The following is a 21,075-nucleotide window of genomic DNA, read 5'->3' as shown; positions in this document are numbered from 1 at the left end:
GAAGTAGCATTTCTTCTTCACAGTCAAAAATTTCAACTGAAATATTATGAAGAATGAATTTGTCTCACTTTTCATCTCTTTCAGATAGAATTGTTGTGTTTAACAAAGATTCTACTGCTGACTTTCAGAGATTTGCATTCTAAATAAGGAATTCAGCACTGAATTCAGGCATTGTAGTCAGAATGATGAAGTTTTCAAAGAATGATAGCTTAATTAAAGCTATAACTGGTTTTTAAACTTCAATATCAGTTATTAACTGAGAAAAGAACTGCTGATTAATTTTATTTCTGATTCTGAAAATGAGATTTGAGTTTAGATTGTTTCTTTGCAGAATGTTCTGATTTAAGACTTTGAGAATAAGTCTTCTATTTCTGAAGATTTAGAAGTTTTTCTCTTTTTACATTTTCTTTTTCACTTTTCTATGAATAGAGATATGAGCAGTATTCTTCTCAGTTTTCTCAGGATTTTAAGCAGGTTTTGAGACAGCAGATTTAGAGACAGCAGATTCAGCTGCTTGAGTATATGTTTTCTTCTAATTCAAAGAAGAAGAAGAAGTAGGAAAAAAGAAAGAAGAAGAGTAAGATAAAGAGTCAGTGATTATACTAGGAATTTTCAATGTTTTTTGAACTGTGTTTGAGATTTCAAGTTTGAACTTGATCATCTTCTGTAGTTATCTAGTCTGAGTATAAAGAATTAACAGAACTTCTTCATTCATCTCACTCAGACACTGCTTTTCAAGAATCTTACTTACTTTTTCAAGTTTCTGTATTTCAAGAACTTGTTATTTCTCTATTTCTTCTTTCTTTCTTCTCTTCAGAATTTCAATCTCAGAAATAGTATTTGAGAAAGCATCTTTTTCCACATCAACTGAGTGTATTTTTGAACTCATTATTCTCACTCAATGAAAAGTTGATCAGACTGTTTCAATTGAGATATTTCTAAGTCTGTTTTCAATTGAAAAGTTGGTCAGACTGTTTCAAAAGAAGAATAAAAGACTTTTGTGTATAAAACACCTGATTTTCTTCACACTAGTTCAGTAACTAGATTAAATTTCTGAAGAGAATCTAATAAACTAAAATTGATTTTTAAGATAAATCAATAAAATCTTTACAATCTCTTTCTTGAGATACAGTGAGAAAGAGTATAATATCAATTGATAATGAATCAGATAATATGACAGTTTTTAAGAGAAAAACTGATAAAAAATAAATCAATTTTTTGCAGAGAAATTGATTAAAACTATTCAATTTTATTCTAAATCATTCAATTCTTCTCACACAACAAGTGTGCAACTCAAATCAGTTAATAAAGAGTGTAAAAAAGAATTAAGTATTAATGAAAGCTCTTCAGTCACTGAAAAAGTAATTCTTACTTAAAAGAATATGAAATTATGACAGAAAACAGCTCTGTTTTTTATTCTTTATAAGAATATTATATAAAATTCAGAGAATAACATCTTACTTTTTCAAGAGAAGTAAAAAACTATTTCTAAGATCTTTTTTTTTTTTACATTAACTGCTGCAGAAGAATGAGATAGAAACTGCTAAGATATACACTACTATATACTCTCTATCAAGACTTTCTCTCTTCAGAGTCTTGATATTATAGAGAATATAAGTCTGTTTCTATATAATAATATAAATATTGTCAGCAGAATGTAGAGAAACTGGTTATTTATATTTCAAAATAGAAGACTTTGTCAATGATTATATCAATATAGAGTTAATTCTTAAATTCAATAGAAATCTAGTGTTGCTGTTCTCAATCCCTTGCAGAATCTATTGAATATTGAGATATTAAAACTAGATTTAATATATCTCACTGTGCAGGGATCAAAGGCTCAGTCAGATCTTGAGATATACTGATTTTATAGTTATTGATATGCTGTTGACTCATTGTCTGCTGATTATGTATTGAATGCTGTTGCCAAGGTATCTTTTTATATTGTTCTGCCAGAGATGGGCCAGATTGAGAGAGGTAGTACAAGGGTGAGACTTGGTGTTGAAGTCTAGATACACTGATGACAGACTGTGGAGGTTGCACTTCAGAAGTGTCCATTGATTATGTGCTTAATATTATCACTGAGGTATCTTTTTGTATTTTTCTGCCGGGGATGGGCCAGATTGAGAAGGGCGGTACGAGGGTGGGACTTGGCGTTGATGTTTTGAAACATCAAAGGTGGACAGGGTTTTCGCGGAGGTCGCTTCTCAGATATCTCCACAATTACAGATTGGGGATCTTCCAAAATCAAGAAGATTGGCGCATATGGCTATGTCTCTTCACCTTACAATTTGTATGGCACTTTGGCCCAGGGTTGTGGTGTGGTAGGGGTGAACGGGGGATAATCCCACACGGGAGTTTCGAACAACGTCTAGTTCACATTTGGCTGGATATCTCCACCACCACACGGGGTATGCGGTCGGCGATGGGGTCCAAATGCTCGTATGATCGAGGGCTTTTCGATGGATCTATCGGCGGGTTCTTATTCGAAAAATCGAGCGAGTTCGTGGTGGGGCGGTTCAGTGCATTGTATGATAATAAGATCTTAGTAGTTAGTAAAGACTTGATAAGAGTCTTTGGTGATATTTATAAAGAAGAAGAATAAAGATTTCAGATTGTGTGTAGACTACTGTGATCTGAACTTTAAGATAATAGTCACTACTCTCTATATCTGATTAAGAATATGATCAACTGTCTCACAGAAGCTGTTATATTCATATAACTGAATATGATTAATATATATACACAGCTGTAAATACAGTCTGAGAATGAATAAAAGACTGTCTTTAGAACTGTACTGAAATTATTTGAATATCTAGTAATATCTTTTGATTTGACTAATACTTCTACAGTATTTCAGTCTTTCATTAATAAAACACTTCATGTATATCTAAATATCTTTGTGATAATATATCTGAATAATGTGATGATATACTTTATAAAGAAGAAAGAATACACTGAGTATATATAAAGTATATTGAAGATCTTAGATGAGACAGAACTGTATATTAAGCTTATAAAGTGTAACTTCAGTGCTCATCAGATTAATTTCCTAGAATATGTAATTATCACAGATGATATTCAGATGAAATCTTTATAAATTAAGACTATTCTATTATAACTGAAGCTAACTAGTATTTATAAGATTCAGATATTTCTGAGCTTTGTGAATTTCTATAGACAGTTTATCTTTGCATTCATGAGAATCTTCTTGACTCTTGTGATTCAAAGGTTGCTTGCCAGCGTACGATTACAGGCGTACGCCGGCTTCTTATATATTGTAATATTGTATGCTAAATTAATTAGTGGCCGCTATGGCCCTCTTTACACTTGTAAGCAAGTTCAGAAGCGGCTGTGTTATTATCTGACAGTCATACATTCTTTCAAACCACATCCTCTCTCACCAGATTTGGTCACGCTCATGTGATCATGATGTCTGCCCTAGCTTCATGCGGATTAGCACATCACTAGTGTTCACAATCTTGTAATCTATTCCTGATTCAGCTAGTGTTCTGCATACACCCTCATAAAGAAACTTTCACTATATTACACTTCTCATTCACTAACTTTTCTCATCCTCTAATCATCTTCTTTATTATTGTCATCATCAAATATTATCATCATTCAAGATTTCTACTTCTTCTTCTGTTCAACTCTTTCTATCTGTTCATCTATCACATTATATGTGTTTCTGATAATAGCTCTCTGTTCTCACAACAAGTGTCATTGTAGTGCTCATATCAGACAGTTTATTAGCAGTAAGTGTAATGCATGATGAAATATAATCAAGACTTGTTTATCTTCTAATAATCATCAGAATGTATTATCATGAATGACACATCTTCTTCATCTTCTCATACATTCTTGACTGTTTTTTTCTTCTCAGTGAGTTTCTGATTGTGTTTTCTAGCATGATTTTATATGAATGCAGATACTGATATGTTTGTTTTTATTTATATAGAATTTTCATACATTGACAGCTCTGCATTTACTGATAATAGTGAACTCAATATTAAATCATTGATTAAGAACTTGAAGAATATGATAATGAAGAAATTGTCTGTATTATATATAATTAGGTCTCTCATGTCTCTTTTTATCTCTTCAACTACTTCTTTCTCTGCTGCTCTTCTCTCTGTTTCTTTCTCTACTGCTTCTCAATCTTCTACACTTACTTCTGTGTCTGATTCTCCTGCTCTTACTATCTCTGTTCCTGTGATTCTCACTTCTGCTACTTCTGGTTTTACTGTCTCTGCTTTCATTATCAGCTCTCTCTGTTTCAAGGAGATATTATATGAACTTAATAAATCACATTTCTCAGTGTGTATACTTCTGTTCTTCTTACTGACTCTCAGAATAATTTATTATATGAAGACTGTATATAATATAACTATCTGAAGCTTGATTACAGATGCTGATTATTATGTTCATTTTAAATATTTATAATGAGATAATTGTTCATTTATACTGAAGAATCACCTCTCTTCTTAACAGTATTGAGATTATAAGTCTTTTTCTTTTTCATCTTTTCTTTCTGACACTGATTTTTCTGTTCTTAGAAGAAATTGTTATAAGTTTTACTGTGTACAAAGTCATGACATTCACAGATATTAAGAAGCTTTTTACAACTGTAAAGTTCAATATTACAGAGATATTCACTCTGATGAATTTCTTCAGAATAATAGATCTGTATCAGTCTATTCTCTAGCATCTGTTATCTGACTTCATAATGCAGATAAAAGATATCTGTGTTTTCAGAAATGAGAATATGAATATTGTACTCTTTTACACCTGTGAGTGTAAGACTTGTACATCTTGTCTGAGATGTCATTGTGAGAATAAGCTGTTCACACACTGTGTTCTACTTTCTGCATTTTCTCATGTCTCTCTCTCTCTTTCTGAGAAGTCTTGTGTGTGTTGTAATTACATATATAACTCTAAGATCAGTGAGTGTTCATTCAGTAACTGTTCTCATCTCTGATTTTATAATTTTCATATACTAACAATGATTCTTAGTTGCTTCAGTGTCAGAGATCATTCTAATTAAAGATGATAATGCTGCTAAGACTATCTTCTTTCACTCTTAAGCTTCTTCTATCACTTTCTCTTCCTCTTCTATGAGAAAGATTGTACACACACTGAATCATAAGTGTTCAGCTCTGAGTGACTCTCACTGTCATTTATTCAGTTCTGTGTCTTCTTCTTCTTCTGTTTCTTCTGTCTCTGCTCTCTCTGCTCTGACTTCTGATTCTGTGAGTTCTGCACTCTTCTTCAATTTCTCTATGCATATGCATGTGCATTTCTATATTAGTATTTCAGTCAATCTTGTGATAAATAACATTAATGTTATACACAGAGTGATAGAGAAATCAGAGACATGCACAGCATTGTTATAAGAGCAGCTTACAGCTCTCAAATTTCTTACAGATCTTAAGTTTTGAGATTTTCTTTGTTTTTGATATTTTTCAGATGATGTGATGTTGAAAATAGATTTAAATATATAATATATGAAAATGAATAAAGTGTGTATAATAACATTTGTCTTTTACAGCTGATTCTTACAGTTGATGATTAATTCATTATCTCTTTTCTTACATTTTTTCTTTATCTGCTAGTCACTACTCTTACACAATCTCTATATAATACAGTGTTCAGTGACTAGGTTCAGCAGCTTTCATCTTTTGTAATTCTGTCTCATGTATTATACTATCTCTCTTCACTCACTCAGATCACTACAGTGAACAGCTTATTAAAACTAATCTTACTCAATCTCTGAGTATTCTCAGAAGTTAAGATGACTTGATCTCACATATCTGCAGATGTTTCAGATAGTTCATTCTCTGTAATCTCTGTGATTAAACTGATGTAAACAGTTAAATTCAACTCTGAATTTCTTTTTCTTCTGCAACCTGACTCATATGCAAGTCTGCTGCTTTGAGACTACTCTTTACTATGTTACATCTGCTGTCTGCAGTGCATTATCATACAACTGACTACAGTCTCATTACTTATTGAAGTGTGATATTCACCTGATTTCTTCATTGCTTCTCATTCTTTTCTTATAATTATGAAAAGATTAGAATAAGTGAGATCATCTGATTCATAAGTGTCTATAATTTCTCTTATCTTACAAGACTTTTTAATTGTAAGTCTCTTCTTTTTCAACACTGATGATAGTGCTGTGAATAATTATAATTCACTCAGATCTTGCATCTTTAATTTCATAAGTTATGAATCATTGATTAAGTTGTATAAGATTCATCTCTCTGATTCTTTCAATGCATATGTTCTCACATAACACCGCTCCACCACGAACTCGCTCGATTTTTCGAATAAGAACCCGCCGATAGATCCATCGAAAAGCCCTCGATCATACGAGCATTTTGACCCCATCGCCGACCGCATACCCCGTGTGGTGGTGGAGTTATCCAGCCAAATGTGAACCAGACGTCGTTCGGAACTCCTGCGTGGGATTATCCCCCATTCTCCCCTACCACACCACAACCCCGGGCCAAATTGCCATACAAATTGTAAGGTGAAGAGACCTAGCCATATGCACCAATCTTCTCGATTTTGGAAGATCCCCGATCTGTAGTTGTGGAGATATCTGAGGAGCAACCTCCGCGAAAACCCTGTCCATCTTTGATGTTCCAAAACATTAACACCAAGTCTCACCCTCGTACCACCCTTCCTAATCTGGCCCATCCCCAGCAGAAAAATACAAAAAGATACCTCGGCGATAATATCAAGCACATAACCAACAGCCACTTCTGAAGTGCAACCTCCGCGGTCTGTCTTCAGTGTATCTAGACATCAACACCAAGTCTCACCCTTGTACCACCCCTCTCAATCTGGCCCATCCCTGACGGAAAAGTACAAAAAGATACCTCAGCAACTGTGCTTGATACATTATCAGCAGACACAACAACTATAAAATCAGTATACTTCAAGGTCTGACTGAGCCTTTGATCCCTGCACAGTAAGATATATTAAATCTAGTTTTAATACCTCAATATTCAATAGATTCTGCAAGAGATTGAGAACAGCAACACTAGATTTCTATTGAATTTGAGAATTAACTCTATATTGATATAATCATTGACAAAGTCTTCTATTTTGAGATATAAATAACCAGTTTCTCTACATCTCACTGGCAATATTTACATTATTATATAGAAACAGACTTATATTCTCTATAATATTAAGACTCTGAAGAGGGAAAGTCTTGATAGAAGATATACAGTAGTGCATATCTTAGCAGTTTCTATCTCATTCTTCTGCAGCAGTTAATGCAAAAAAAAGATTTTAGAAATAGTTTTTTACTTCTCTTGAAAAAGTAAGGTGTTTTTCTCTGAGTTTTATACAATATTCTTACAAAGAATTAAAAACAGAGTTATTTTCTGTTATAATTTCATATTCTTTTAAGTAAGAATTACTTTTTCAGTGACTGAAGAGCTTTCATTAATACTTAATTCTTTTTTACACTCTTTATTAACTGGTTTGAGTTGCACACTTGTTGTGTGAGAAGAATTGAATAATTTAGAATAAAATTAAATAGTTTTAATCAATTTCTCTGCAAAAAATTGATTTATTTTTTGTCAGTTTTTCTCTCAAAAACTGTTATATTATCTGATTTACTATCAATTGATATCATACTTTTCCTCACTGTATCTCAAGAAAGAGATTGTAAAGAGTTTATTGATTTATCTTAAAAATCAATTTTAGTTTATTAGATTCTCTTCAAAAATCTAACCTAGTTACTGAACTAGTGTGAAAAAAATCAGATGTTTTATACACAAAAGTCTGTTATTCTTCTTTTAAAATAGTCTGATCAACTTTTTAATTGAAAACAGACTTAGAAACCTCTTAATTGAAACAGTCTGACCAACTTTTCAATTCAAAAAGAGTTTAATAAATATCTCAATTGAATTAGTCTGATCAACTTTTCATTGAGTAAGAACAATGAGTTCAAAAGTACACTCAGTTGACATGGAAAAGAATGCTTTCTCAAATGCTATTTCTGAGATTGAAATTCTGAAGAGAAGAAAGAGAGAAGAAATAGATAAACAACAAGTTCTTGAAATACAGAAACTTAAAAAAGTAAGTAAAATTCTTGAAAAGCAGTGTCTGAGTGAGATGAATGAAGAAGTTCTGTTAATTCTTCATACTCAGACTAGACAACTACAGGAAGTGATCAAGTTCAAACTTGAAATTTCAAACACAGTTCAAAAAACTTTGAAAATTTCTAATACAATCACTGACTCTTCAGTTTACTCTTCTTTTTTTTTCTATTTCTTCTTCTTCTTCTTCTTTAAATCAGAAGAAAACATATGCTCAAGCAGCTGAATCTGCTGTCTCTAAACCTGCTGTCTCTAATTCTGCTATCTCAAAACCTGCTCAAAATTCTGAGAAAACTGAGAAGAATACTGCTCATACTTCTAGTGATAGAAGAGTGAAGAAAAAAATACAAAAAGAGAAAAATCTTCAAATCTTCAGAAATAGAAGACTTATTCTCAAAGTCTCAAATCAGGACATATTGCAGAGAAATAAGCTAAACTCAAACCTTATTTTCAGAATTAGAAATGAAATCAATCAGCAGTTCTTTTCTCAGTTAATGACTGATATTGAAGTTCAAAAATCAGTTATAGCTTTAATTGAGTCATTCTTCTTTGAAAACTTCATCATTCTGATCATAATGCCTGAATTCAGTGCAGAATTCCTTATTCAGAATGAGAATCTCTGAAAATCAGCAGTAGAATCTTTGTTAAACACAATAATTCTATCTGAGAGAGATGAAAAGTGAGATAAATTCATTCTTTATAATATTTCAGTTGAAATTTTTGACTGTGAAGAAGAAATGCTACTTCTCAAAAATGAATTAGAAGAATACAACTTCATTTAACTGAGAAAAGAGCCTGTATGACTAAATTCAATTGAGTTCAGATAAAGTAGAAGAAATGCCTCTGTTCTAGTATATATAAAGATACTTGAATAGTCAAAGATCTCTGAAGTAAGAGTAGCAGGTTTGAAAATGAGAGTTCATGAATACAAAGACTCAAGAATGAATCTCAAAGCTCAAACACAGTGTTCAAACTGTCAAAGATATGAATACTTTACAATCTTCTGTTTCAGAGACTCAAAATATGCATTCTGTGTCAGAGATCACAAAACTAGTGAGCATAAATATGAAATATGCTTAAAAAGAGGTGAAATATATTAATACACTCTGCTTAAATGCTCTAATTGCAAAGAAAAACATACATCTAGCTCAAAAGAATGTATATTTGCTTCAAGAACTCAAAAGAACTGAAGAAAAGATAAAGCTCAAAGTAAATCTAAAACTGAAGAAAATAGTCAAGTCAGTAAACTTATAACTGCAAGCTTAAAAAGAAGAAACTCTTAACTATCTAGATCTTCAAACTTCAATTCTTCAGCTAAATGTAAACAGAATTTGAATTCTCAAACTTCTGTTAAGATTAGAGAATTGAGAAATGACTCTGATGATAAACTAGATATAATACAAGCAGTTGAGATTTCTACTTTTCAGAACAGTTATAATCTACTATCTAATGATAGTGATTAGATTCTACTCTACTCTCTTTTAGTATGAATATACAATAAAAACAATAAAAAAAGTTTAAAAACTCTTCAAAAATCACATTTATTTAAAATAATGTGAATAGAAACTCAAATTGCATTTATTCTTGTCTTTAAATTGCATTTAAATAAAAAGTTGATTTTGTACTACTTCAGAAGCTGAATTTTGATGCTGAGTAAAAATATGTCATTTCTTATTCAAGCTACTACTGCTTTTTATCTCAAAAGTCTGAGATAAAGTCAAGAGTAGTGATCTATGAAAGAAAGAGATTAAGATATCAATTTAATCTAAGATTTAATATCATGTCTGACCCTGATATTCTGGTGAGTGATATTATAGATAAAGAGAATGAGTTTAATACTATACAGCTCATAAATATCTATAATGAAAAGTCATTGAAGAAAAATAATAACACCTGAACAATTAATAGAGAATTTCTGAACATAACTTCATCAAGAAACTCTATAATTGCAGGAGATTTCAATGCACATCATCTCTGATGAAATTCAGAATGTAAAAGAGTAGTAAGAGCTGATAATCTGATTGAATGAATCTTTGAGTATTCAATGAATTTAGTTAACAAGTCTGATTAATAAACATTCTTTAGAAAAGATATGAAACAGAAATCTATTATAGATTTAATCTTCATATCACAAAATCTAATAGAAAAAAGACTTATAAACTGGTTTATTAATTCAAATAAGACATCAGAATCAGGTCAAGAGATTATTCAATTTGATATTGAACTGAGTGAGGAATAAATGAGTGAAAATCCTCTTCTCTCTAATCAGTTTAACTTTGAAAAAGCTGACTGAAAGACAGTTGAAGAAAGTATAAAACTGTTAAAATCTGAAAGACAGAGTGAGCTGTATTGAAATTCTGGTCAAGATATCTCAAATGAAATGCTTGAGAATAGAGTGAAGCTCATTACATCTATTATTCTAGCAAGTGTTAAAGATAATATTTCAAAGAGAAAGTCTTCTGAGTATTTAAAATCTTGATGAAATGAGAATATCATATCTAAAAGAAAACAATTGACTACTGCTAGAAGAGATTGAAAGAATGATATAATTTCTGATAAAGAGTTTAAAGCTGTCAGAAATGAATATTTTTCAGATATTAAAAAAGCTAAAACAGACTGCTGGAATAAATTTCTTGAAGAAGTATAAGAAAAAGAAGTTTTTAAAGCTTTTAACTATACTAAAACAAGAAGTGTAGCAAAACTTTCAACCTTAGAATATGAGTTTCAGAATGAATTATATACAGCAAACTCTTTTGAGAAAAAATGTCAAGCTTTTATAAGAACTCTCTTTCAAAACTCATCAGATTCAGATTCAGAGGAAGAGAATATATTATATCTCAACTATATTGATGAAAATGACTGAGAATAGCCTGATCTTACTCAAGATGAACTAGAGTCAGCTATCTTCTCAAGTTCAGTTAAGACTGCTGCAGGGCCTGATTCAATTAATCACTTGATTATTCAAAATACATATCTCTACTTAAAGAATGAATATTTTGAGCTCTTTTTCAATCTCTTGAAAAATGAATATCATTCTGAATGCTGAAGAGAAGTCACTGGAGTGATTCTTACAAAACCTAATAGAAAAACTTCAATTTCTAAGTTATATAGAGTAATATCTCTATTGAACTATCTAGAAAAGATTTTAGAAAAGATAATAGCTACTCAACTATCTTTTATACACTCTATAAGTGATTCTCTTTTATTCAGTGAACAAATGAGAGATAGAAAACAGTGTTCTGTAATTAACACTGTTCTCTCAGTTATTCATGATATTCAAATAGCAAAGCATAAGAGTCTGGTCTCAACTGCAGTTTTTATTAATATAAAAGAAGCATTTGATCATGTTTCAAAGTCAAAATTAATTCAGATATTGAAGATATTAAAACTGTCACTTTCTTTAATAAAATAAGTTAACTGTTTTATATCTAAAAGAATTATACAACTCTTCTTTGATGAAATGAAATAAGACAAGACTGAGATAAAAATAGAAGTATCATAAGAATCTTCAATCTCACTCATTTTATTTGCAATATACACTGCATATCTATTCAAAAATAGAAATATAAGAATAGTATGATCTCTGAGTTATGTGAATAATATTGATCTAGTCTACAGCTCAAAAACTATCAAAGAGAATTTGAAAGTGATTGAAGAAGCTGTAAAGAAAATCTTTGTTAGAACAGATATCAATCAAATTCAATTTAATATGAATAAAACTGAGTTAATTCATTTCTTTTCTAGATTCAATAAGAAAGAACTATCTCTAACTCTTTTAAATAGAGAGATTAAACTCAGTGTAAATGTCAAATGATTAGAAGTATGATTAAACTCTAAGTTGAATTTTAAATATCATATTCAACAAAGAACTGTCAAGGCAGAAAGATTATTGAACAACATAATCAGACTATTAAATACAGAGAGAGGTCTATTCTTTCAGACTATGAGACAGTTATATATAGCCTGTATTACATCAGTAGCTGATTATGAAGTTCAAGTTTAATGAAATAATCAAGAGAATTTCACTGAACTCTTTCAAAGTCTGTAAAACAGAGTCTTGAGAAGAATTCTGAGAGCATTCAAATCATCTTCTATTAAAGTAATGAAAATTGAAGCTTCAATTCCTTCTTCTGCTATTAGATTTGAAAAGGCCTGTATGAACTATGCTCTGAGAGTTGTAAAGATGAGCTCAAATTATATAATCAGAGAAAGAGTCTCTTCTTCATTTTCATCAATTAACTCTGGAAATGAACTGGATTGAAATAGATTTCTTAATTGAAATAAAAATAATTCTTCAAAGAAAATATCTTCTTAACTGTACAGACTATGCTCTCTGATTAAAAATCAATTCTCTTCTCTCTAAATATTGAAAAAGTTGATCATGAGAAGTTATCTCTCTGAAGAGAAAAGCTTGAATCTCTTATAGACTTATAAATAAGTGAACTATTAAAAGAGAAAGAATATGAACAGCATTTGAAGAGAATCTCTATAATCAATATAAAAGACTCTATTCTGATTTATTCAGATGGCTCAAAAAATGAGAATTTGAATAGATTAGATACAGGCATTGCTTATACTGAAGATAATATCAATTTTATCTCAGATTTCTGAAATCTAGACTGTGAATCTGAAGTCTTTGATGCTGAACTATTTGCAATAGTGAAAGCTTTCAAACTCATTGAAATAAAATCTCATAAAAGAGGAAATTGTTTGAAAGAGGCATGAATATTCTCTGATAGTCAAGCTGCTTTAAAAAGACTTAGAAATAGTCAGATTTATAATGATTAAATGAATCTTGAACTGATCTTAAACTCTGTTTTGAAAATTCAAAAGAGAAGAACATCAAAGCTGATAATTCATCTACACTGAGTTCCTGCTCATATGAATATTCATGACAATGAATTGGCTGATTCAGCTGCAAAAAAGAGTGCAGAATTAAGCAGATCTATTCAAAAAATTATGTCCTGATCTTTTATAAAGAGAAAAATAAAAGAATCTTGTTTAGACAAGTGAAATGAAAGCTGACAGAAACAAAAGAAGAGTATACATTATTCAAGATTTGAAACAAAACCCAAGTGAAAATCTTGTTTAATTAAATGTAAAAAGAAAATATTCTCATCTATAATACAGCTGAAACTAGGACATGGCTATTTCAAATCTTATATACAAAGATTTGATGATAGATTTGACTCAATAGAATACTCATTCTGCAATACAAATGAGAATTCTGAGTATATTGTAATACACTGTGCATTATACAATAGTCTCAGAGCCAGATTGAAAGAGAAGTATGATCTAAATCAATTAAATATGAGATTCTTATTCTCAACTGAGACAGGAATTAAATACTTAATAGACTTTCTATCAGAAACTCAAGCAGCTACAAGAAAATGGCTAAATTCAGAATTATCTGAATATGAAGAGAAGGAAATCAACTAGATATAGTCTGTTAAAATAGCTATATACTATCTTTTAATAATTTGTTTTGTTACAGTCTTTCTTTACTTTATCTTTTTCTTTCAATTCCTTTCTATCTATCTATTTAATGTGTCTATCTTTAAGACTGTGTTCTCTTTTCCTTTGTCATGATATTGTCAAATGGTTTCAAAGTATCAGAAGATGTTAAAACATTGCAATTTGTAAATGGTTTTTGTATTCTGAGCTGGAATTTTCTGATTTTGCATATCTGAAATTGATGAATGTATAATAGTTAACTTTACAGATATAGGAAAATCCCTGGGAACTAAAAGTTCTCAGGTAGATGTCATAGTCTCTGACTGCATACATCTATAATTGAAGAATAATAATAATAATAATAATGCATATGTTCTCAGAGAATGTGATTTGAGTATTTTATATAACTTAAATCACTTAGATTGAAACTTCTCAGAATTCTCATTATATATACGAACTCACATTCTCACCTTGAGACTCAATTTCTTAACTAGTGAGTCTTATATTCTTTTTGATTGAATTGCTTGATTCAGAAGTAACTTGTTAGCTTTTACATATGCATGACTGATCTCTTTCAATCTTGGTTTCATGTCTGTGACTGTTGCATTCACAACTGCTACTGCTGCATCTGTAACTACTGTTTCTACTGTGTTCACAACTGTTGCATCTGTGACTGTTCTCTCTTCAACCTTTTTCAAAGCATTCTCTGAGATGCGCGGATGCAATTCATACAACAGGTAGAATGATGAACACTTGGAGACTGCATGCTGTTGAATCCGTGTGATCAGTAGCACCTGCCTGAGATATTCATCTTATAGTCTCATAGACTTGCTCACTAGATATTTCATCAGCATGTTGCTCAAGATTTCATTCAAGTGTTTCATCTTCTCATTTATTCACAGATGATATGACATTGTTCTACAATATCTTATCTGTAACTGGCTCATGAAATGTCTCATCACTTCTTCTATAAGATTCACACTGTTATCAGTTAGAATCTTGTACAGCATTTCATAGTTGACATAGATCTTATTATATAGAAACTTCATCATTATCTTCTCTGTTACCTCTGAAACTGCTTTCACAACTGACCAGTCAGTAGTGTAATCAATAGCAGTGATTATTCATCAATTTTTATTTGACATCTGTGATAATATGTCTATGAGGTTCACTCTTCATTATTTAAACAGTTGTATTATACACTTCATCTGATATTGCACTTTCTCACATTCTAATTCTTTCTTAAATTCTTTCACAATCTGATAATTCAGGCACTCATGAGTGTATGTCTGACTGTTCTCAGCTATGTTTAGCCAGTATACTCTTGATTTAAGTACACTCATGAGTTCAGAGCTTTCTAAGTGACTGAATTCCTTGTGCATATGAGCTACTAAGTTGTGTCTAAATGAAGGTTCTAGATAGGAAGCTTCTATGTATTCTAGATCATGATAAAGCACAATGTCATTTTTCAATTTCCTCAGCTTGAAGTTCAGAAGCATTTCTTCTACTACTCTTATAAGACACTTGTCATTTGACATCTTGTCATTCTTCAAGTAAGAGATCATGATGTTCACTTATTCTGATTTCTTGCATTCTCTCAGTGTATTTAACATGAATGTCTCTTATATCTAGTTCACAGAACTCTTATCCATGAAATCAGGTCTGTGACTGATTATATCAGATATTACAGTGTCTGATCTCTTTCAGTATTTAATATAAAGATTGTATGCTTAAAACTCTGAGATTCAACATGCTAAGTATTTAGAAGGTTTTATTATCAGTTGTAGATAGACAAGACTTTCATGATCTGTGATCACTGTTATTGTATGCCTGTTGTTGATATATCTATCTCACAATGTCAGTATATGCTTGATCACTAGCAATTTCTTTTCATGCACTGAGTAATTGAGCTCAGTGTCTGATAGTTTTCTACCATTATACATTATCAGATGCAGCTTACTGTTCTTATCTATCTGTAGAAGAGTGTCTCTGATCACTCATTCAGATGCATCTGTCTCAATGTAGAAAGATTTATCACAATCTGATTGAATAAGCACTGAGAATATTATTACATATTCTCTCAGTGTGAGAAAAGCCTCTTCACACACAGTATTTCAGATGATTGAACAAAACTTCTTCTTTCATAGATTTGTATTCATTTCTCTTAAGAGATCTGAGAGTGATGCAGATATTTATGTGAAATTCTTGATGAATCTGCAGTAATATGAGATCAATTCAAGAAACTGTTATATATAATATACATTTCTCAGCCATGATTAATTCACTATGACATTTAATTTCTTCAGAATGAGATGTATACAGCTATCACTCACTACATATTCTACAAACTCTAACTCTTTCATTTCAAATACATACTTTGTTAATTTGATATAGAGCTTATACTCTGTCAGAGTTATAAGCACTTTATTGAGATACTTCAGATGTTCATTGTATGAGTTTGAAAAGACTAGAATGTTATCAAGATATATGAGATATGAGATTTCATTCTGTTTATGAAGAATTGTATTCATCATTATTTGAAAGATAACAGATACATTTGTCAGACTGAATAATATAATCAGAAATTCAAACTTCTCTCATTATATATTAAATACAGTTCACAGAACTGACAGTTTGTCTATATGAATCTGTCAGTATTCTCAGAGAAGATCAATCTTTGATAGATATCAGGCATTTTCAACTGTATTCAACTGTTGTTGAATTCATAACAATGAATATTCATTCTTGATCATAAGCTTATTGAGTGCTTGAAAATTGATACATATTTATCACTCCTCACTCATCTTTTTCATGAATAGGACTGGAAAGCCTCATGTACTTGATGAGAATTATATGAGATCACATTCTAGAAGATCTGTGATCTGATACTTCTGTTCTTCAAGATGTGTTTGTGACAGAGAGTACACATTCTAGTTAACTGATTTTGTATTTCTTATGTCAATCTCATGTACAAATTCTTATTCTGATGACAATTTCAGTGAAAGATCTGTTTAAAAGACCTTCTCATGCTTCTTCAGAAGCTTCTTTATATGCTTGTTCTTCTGCATATCTTTTATCTTGATTTTCTCCACTTTCAGATCTCATATAATATACAGAATACTTTCAGATGAGGTCTTACAAATTATTCTCTTTACTTATTGATGTATAAGCAGATTTAACCCTTCTATATCAGAGATATGAAATTTCCTTCTCATATCAGTTGATAGAATTATATGAACTGTTTTCTTTCTATCAGTCAACTGTATATGACATGTACATTATTGAATCTGTGAATTGAATCTTTGAAATCAATTAAGTCTGAGAATAAGATTGTATTTCACATTCTGCAGCTCTCACACTCAAATATAGCAAGATCATTCTCTGAAGTGCAAGGGAACTCTTACTCTTACAGATAATATTAAATATTGATTATCAGATAATCTTATGTATCAGAGATTCTTCACTCAGTGAATCTCTTTCAGTCTTCAGATCATATAATTATTAATATATTATGTAGAAGCTTCTGTATTCACTAACACTTTTATAGTCATCTCTCAATTCTTATTTAAGTGTCTCTTATACATTAACATTTCAGGCCTCAAGGCATTGAGATGAGTGTCTGCTTCATCATTCTTGTCTGCACCTCATTCAGAAGCCTGCTTCTTCTTTGTGTTTACAGAATTCAGAGAGTCATCTAATACAGACATCTCTTTCACTTTGAAGACTTTTTATAGAAAATCAGCAAGTGTCTTCAAGCTCACTGATTCTGCTAGTTTTTTGACTCTCTTACTTCTCTTGACTGTACATGCTGAGTGTAATCTTTTGCATCATGATTTTGATATTCACAGTTAAAGTAAGCTTGATACTCATGATACTAAGGTTTTCACTCAGAGAATTTCTTTTTCAGAGAATTCAGTGCTTTAGTAATGATATTCAGATCTAGATTCATTATATCTGAGTGTGTGACTTGTATTATAGAAGTCTGATTATTCATTCTCTGCTAAGATATACTCAATTGCAGTATTTTCTGTTATAATTAACTCACTTATTTCTGTATAATGAGAATATTATATACTTTCTTCACTGTGCCTGACTGTGAGATTAAGCATTTTCATTTCACTCTCAACTTAGATGTAAGATCATGAATAAAGATCTATAAACAGAAAGATGTTGAAAGCTCTTCATTCAATACAAGATAGCATAAGCTGAAGTGTGTGAAGTATAATATAAGATTACTTACTTATCTACACTCAGTGAAGTGTTTATAACACTTATCTCATGTATTTACTTTCTCAAAGTTGTGCAAGATTCATTTGAAAAACTCATTTCATGTTCATGAGAATGAATATCACTCTGAGTCTGTGAGATTTATCTTTTTATCAGTCATTTATAATGACTTCACTTTTTCATGTAGAAATGCAGCAGATCTTAAGACTTGTTGAAATTCTGTTAACTATCTGTCTGTGAGTTCATATTCAATCTGATAATATAATTGCATCTGACTTAGTCAGCTGATTGCAGCATTATTTTTTCAGTCTTCATTGAAGCTTGATAACTCTGACAGATCTCTCAGCTTGATATATTTCATGCTCAGATTCTCATTCTGCACAGCAGTCTTCAATGATGTGTACACTTTTGAAGAGATTATGAACAATTGTGATGAGATCTTCAGGTTCAGTGTAGTCATTTGTTTGTATAAATATTCAATCTCTCACTGCAGGTCTAAGATCTGGTTTTCTCTATTCTTATTGATGATGATAATTGCATCAGTGAAGCTCTTCATAGTGAATGCTTGATTCACAGTGAATGTCAATTGTTGTTTGACTTCTGTCTCAGCCTGCCACTGTGTACACAAGGTCTCAATCTCATTTAGAATTCTTATACACATATGAAGCTTCAATTTCAGTTCGGCAGTTTCAGCTGTTTTTCTTACTGCTTTGAGTAAACCCTCTGAGAGGTTCTGCATATCTTTCAGTTCAGATAGCAGAGAAGAGTGTTATTTGTATTAACTAGAGAAGGTATTCATTTCAGTAATTTCTTATTGATTGTATGATGTCTATTATTATATCACTGTATCATTATATTACTATATTGTTATATTGCTATATTGTTATATGATTTCTGTTGTCATTGTACAACTCTGGTGATGATCACTCTTCTCTTTTATTCTTCTTTTGAGTAGAGAGTGAACTTCTTTAAATCTCATTCACTGCTCTCATTTCCTTTCTCACATCTCATCTGTTCACATATGTGATATTCATCTGAGCATGGAGTTTTCCCTCTACAAGTGAAGCAGTATTAATCAGATACTCTTTCACTCACTGCTCTTTGTATGCTATCTTTTGAGGCATTCTAGAACCACACTGGCATGATAACTATGAATCACTTCATAGATAGAATTATCACACTCTGAAGAAGCCTGCGCTTCTCACCGGTTTTTAGACATACTATCAGATGTGATTCAAAGGTTGCTTGCTAGTGTATGATTACAGGTGTACACTGGCTTCTTATATATCATAATATCGTATGCTAAATTAATTAGTGGCCGCTATGATCCCCTTTACACTTGTAAGCAAGTTCGGAAGCGGCCGCGTTATTATCCGACGGTCGTACGTTCTTCCGAACCACACTCTTATAGATATACTGAAGAATGAAAATAAGAAGAAGTTATTCTATAAATAGAGAATGAAAAGATTGTTAAGAAGAAAGAGCTGTAAGAACTTTCTTATCTCAGAAGCTTACAGAGTCTTTATAAGATTGAAACAGATATTTACAGATACAGTGATACTATTTCACTTTAATTTCTTACTCTTAATTAGATTGAAGACAGATGTCTTCTTCTTTACAATTTCAGAAATAGTCTTATAACTACAGTTAAATAAGAACTGAGTTTCAGTGATCTTTTTCTTATAAAAGATACAATCTGCAGAGATCAACTATAATATTCATGATCAGAAGCTTCTTATAATAGTGAAATTCTTCTAATACTAATATCACTACTTTGAGAACTTTATAACAGTGATTACTATTAGAACTGATTATAATAGCTTATAATAGTTTACTTCAATCAAGAAACTCTTATAATAATAGATTTACTGAGCTCAGAGACTGAGTGAGTTCTGATTCAAGATAGAATATATTAAGAGAACTAAGAACTCAGTAGACAGACTCTCTCACAGATCAGACTATGTTAAGAAGATCAGAATAATAGATATAGAGAAGTTAGAGAAGATAGAAAAGCTTCACAGAATGCTCAGATTGAGTGTTGTAAAGAGATTAACTGAAGAGTCTCTTAATTTCTTATAAGAGAAGAGAGAAGAGAGAGAGAAGAAGTCTGTACAACTACTCTCTATAATACTGAGAGTTAACACTCTGAGAATCTTTATAAGAATTCTTGAAGAGAGTATCTATAATCTGAAGAGTTTGCAGGCTTTGAGAAGCACTGTGAAAGACCTGATATAAGAAGAAACAGAGTATAAGTCTTTATAAAATCTTCTATTCAGATTGTTTGAACTGCAACTGAAGAATGAATATACTCAGTATATTCAGAAACTGCTCACAGCAGAGATTAATTCTGCAGAAATAAAGAATTAAAGAGACTTAAATAATCTCTTATAAAGAGAGAGCTGAATTTATATATCTATGAATAAGTTTCTATACATAGAACTTATTAAAAGATATTATGACTTTTCTCTAGTGAGTTATTTTACAGATACTAGAACTCATGAGTTACTTATAAGAAAATACTTCTGACTGAAGATACAAGAACTTATGAAGAAGATAGTAAATTCTTATACTATTTATCAGAATTCACAGAGAGTATGATTCAGATTATATAAAGAACTTACTTCTTTATTCATCTCATAGAAATCTTGAGAATAGCTGAGAATGAATATTCTTATAAGTCTCTCTGAAAGCAAGAATATATATAATAGCTGCTTTAACAATGTGCTAATAATAATGAATTAATTTATCAAGATAGCACACTTTATACTCACTTATAAGAACTTGAAGTCAAAGAATTTGACTTATATCTTCATCTGCAATGTGATTCAGTTACATGAATTATCTGTGAATATTATCTCAGATAGAGAATTAATCTTTATAGAGAAGTTCTAATCTGATCTGATAACTATACTGAAGATCTTATAAGATCTAAGTATAGCTTTTCATTAATAGACAGATGATCAGATAGAATATCTAATAAGTATATTAAAACAGTATCTACAGTGCTTTATCAATTATAATCAGAATAACTGAGTGTATTGATTATCACTTACAGAGTTCATATATAATAACTCAAAACATATCAGTATAGATAAAACTCTTTTTAAGATACTTACTGAGACTTATTCACAGATAATCTTGATGAACCTGTGAGAGTATACTATAAAGTGTGATAATATCTGTGAATGAGCTGAGAGAATTCAGAATATTCAGAAGAAAGTCTGTGAATTCTTGAGAAAGACTCAAGAGTATCAGAAGAGATACTATGACTTCA

General features: G+C 30.9%; 1 protein-coding gene across 1 annotated transcript; it reads right to left on the bottom strand.

The window, feature by feature from the left end:
• Positions 1-6,258: 6,258 nt before the first annotated feature.
• BDBG_16198 (uncharacterized protein) lies at positions 6,259-6,836 on the bottom strand (the record flags this gene model as incomplete). The annotated part of the gene is made up of 1 exon (XM_031724197.1): positions 6,259-6,836. The coding sequence occupies exon 1, from the start codon at positions 6,703-6,705 to the stop codon at positions 6,259-6,261; it is 447 nt and encodes a 148-aa protein (XP_031576029.1). The 5' UTR covers positions 6,706-6,836.
• Between the last annotated feature and the right edge of the window lie 14,239 nt (positions 6,837-21,075).

The sequence above is a fragment of the Blastomyces gilchristii genome (genome assembly GCF_000003855.2).
Source record: "Blastomyces gilchristii SLH14081 genomic scaffold supercont1.1, whole genome shotgun sequence".
Taxonomy (NCBI): Eukaryota; Fungi; Ascomycota; class Eurotiomycetes; order Onygenales; family Ajellomycetaceae; genus Blastomyces; species Blastomyces gilchristii.
The sequence above is the reverse complement of the archived record's forward strand: the minus strand, read 5'-3'. Positions and strand labels throughout refer to the sequence as shown.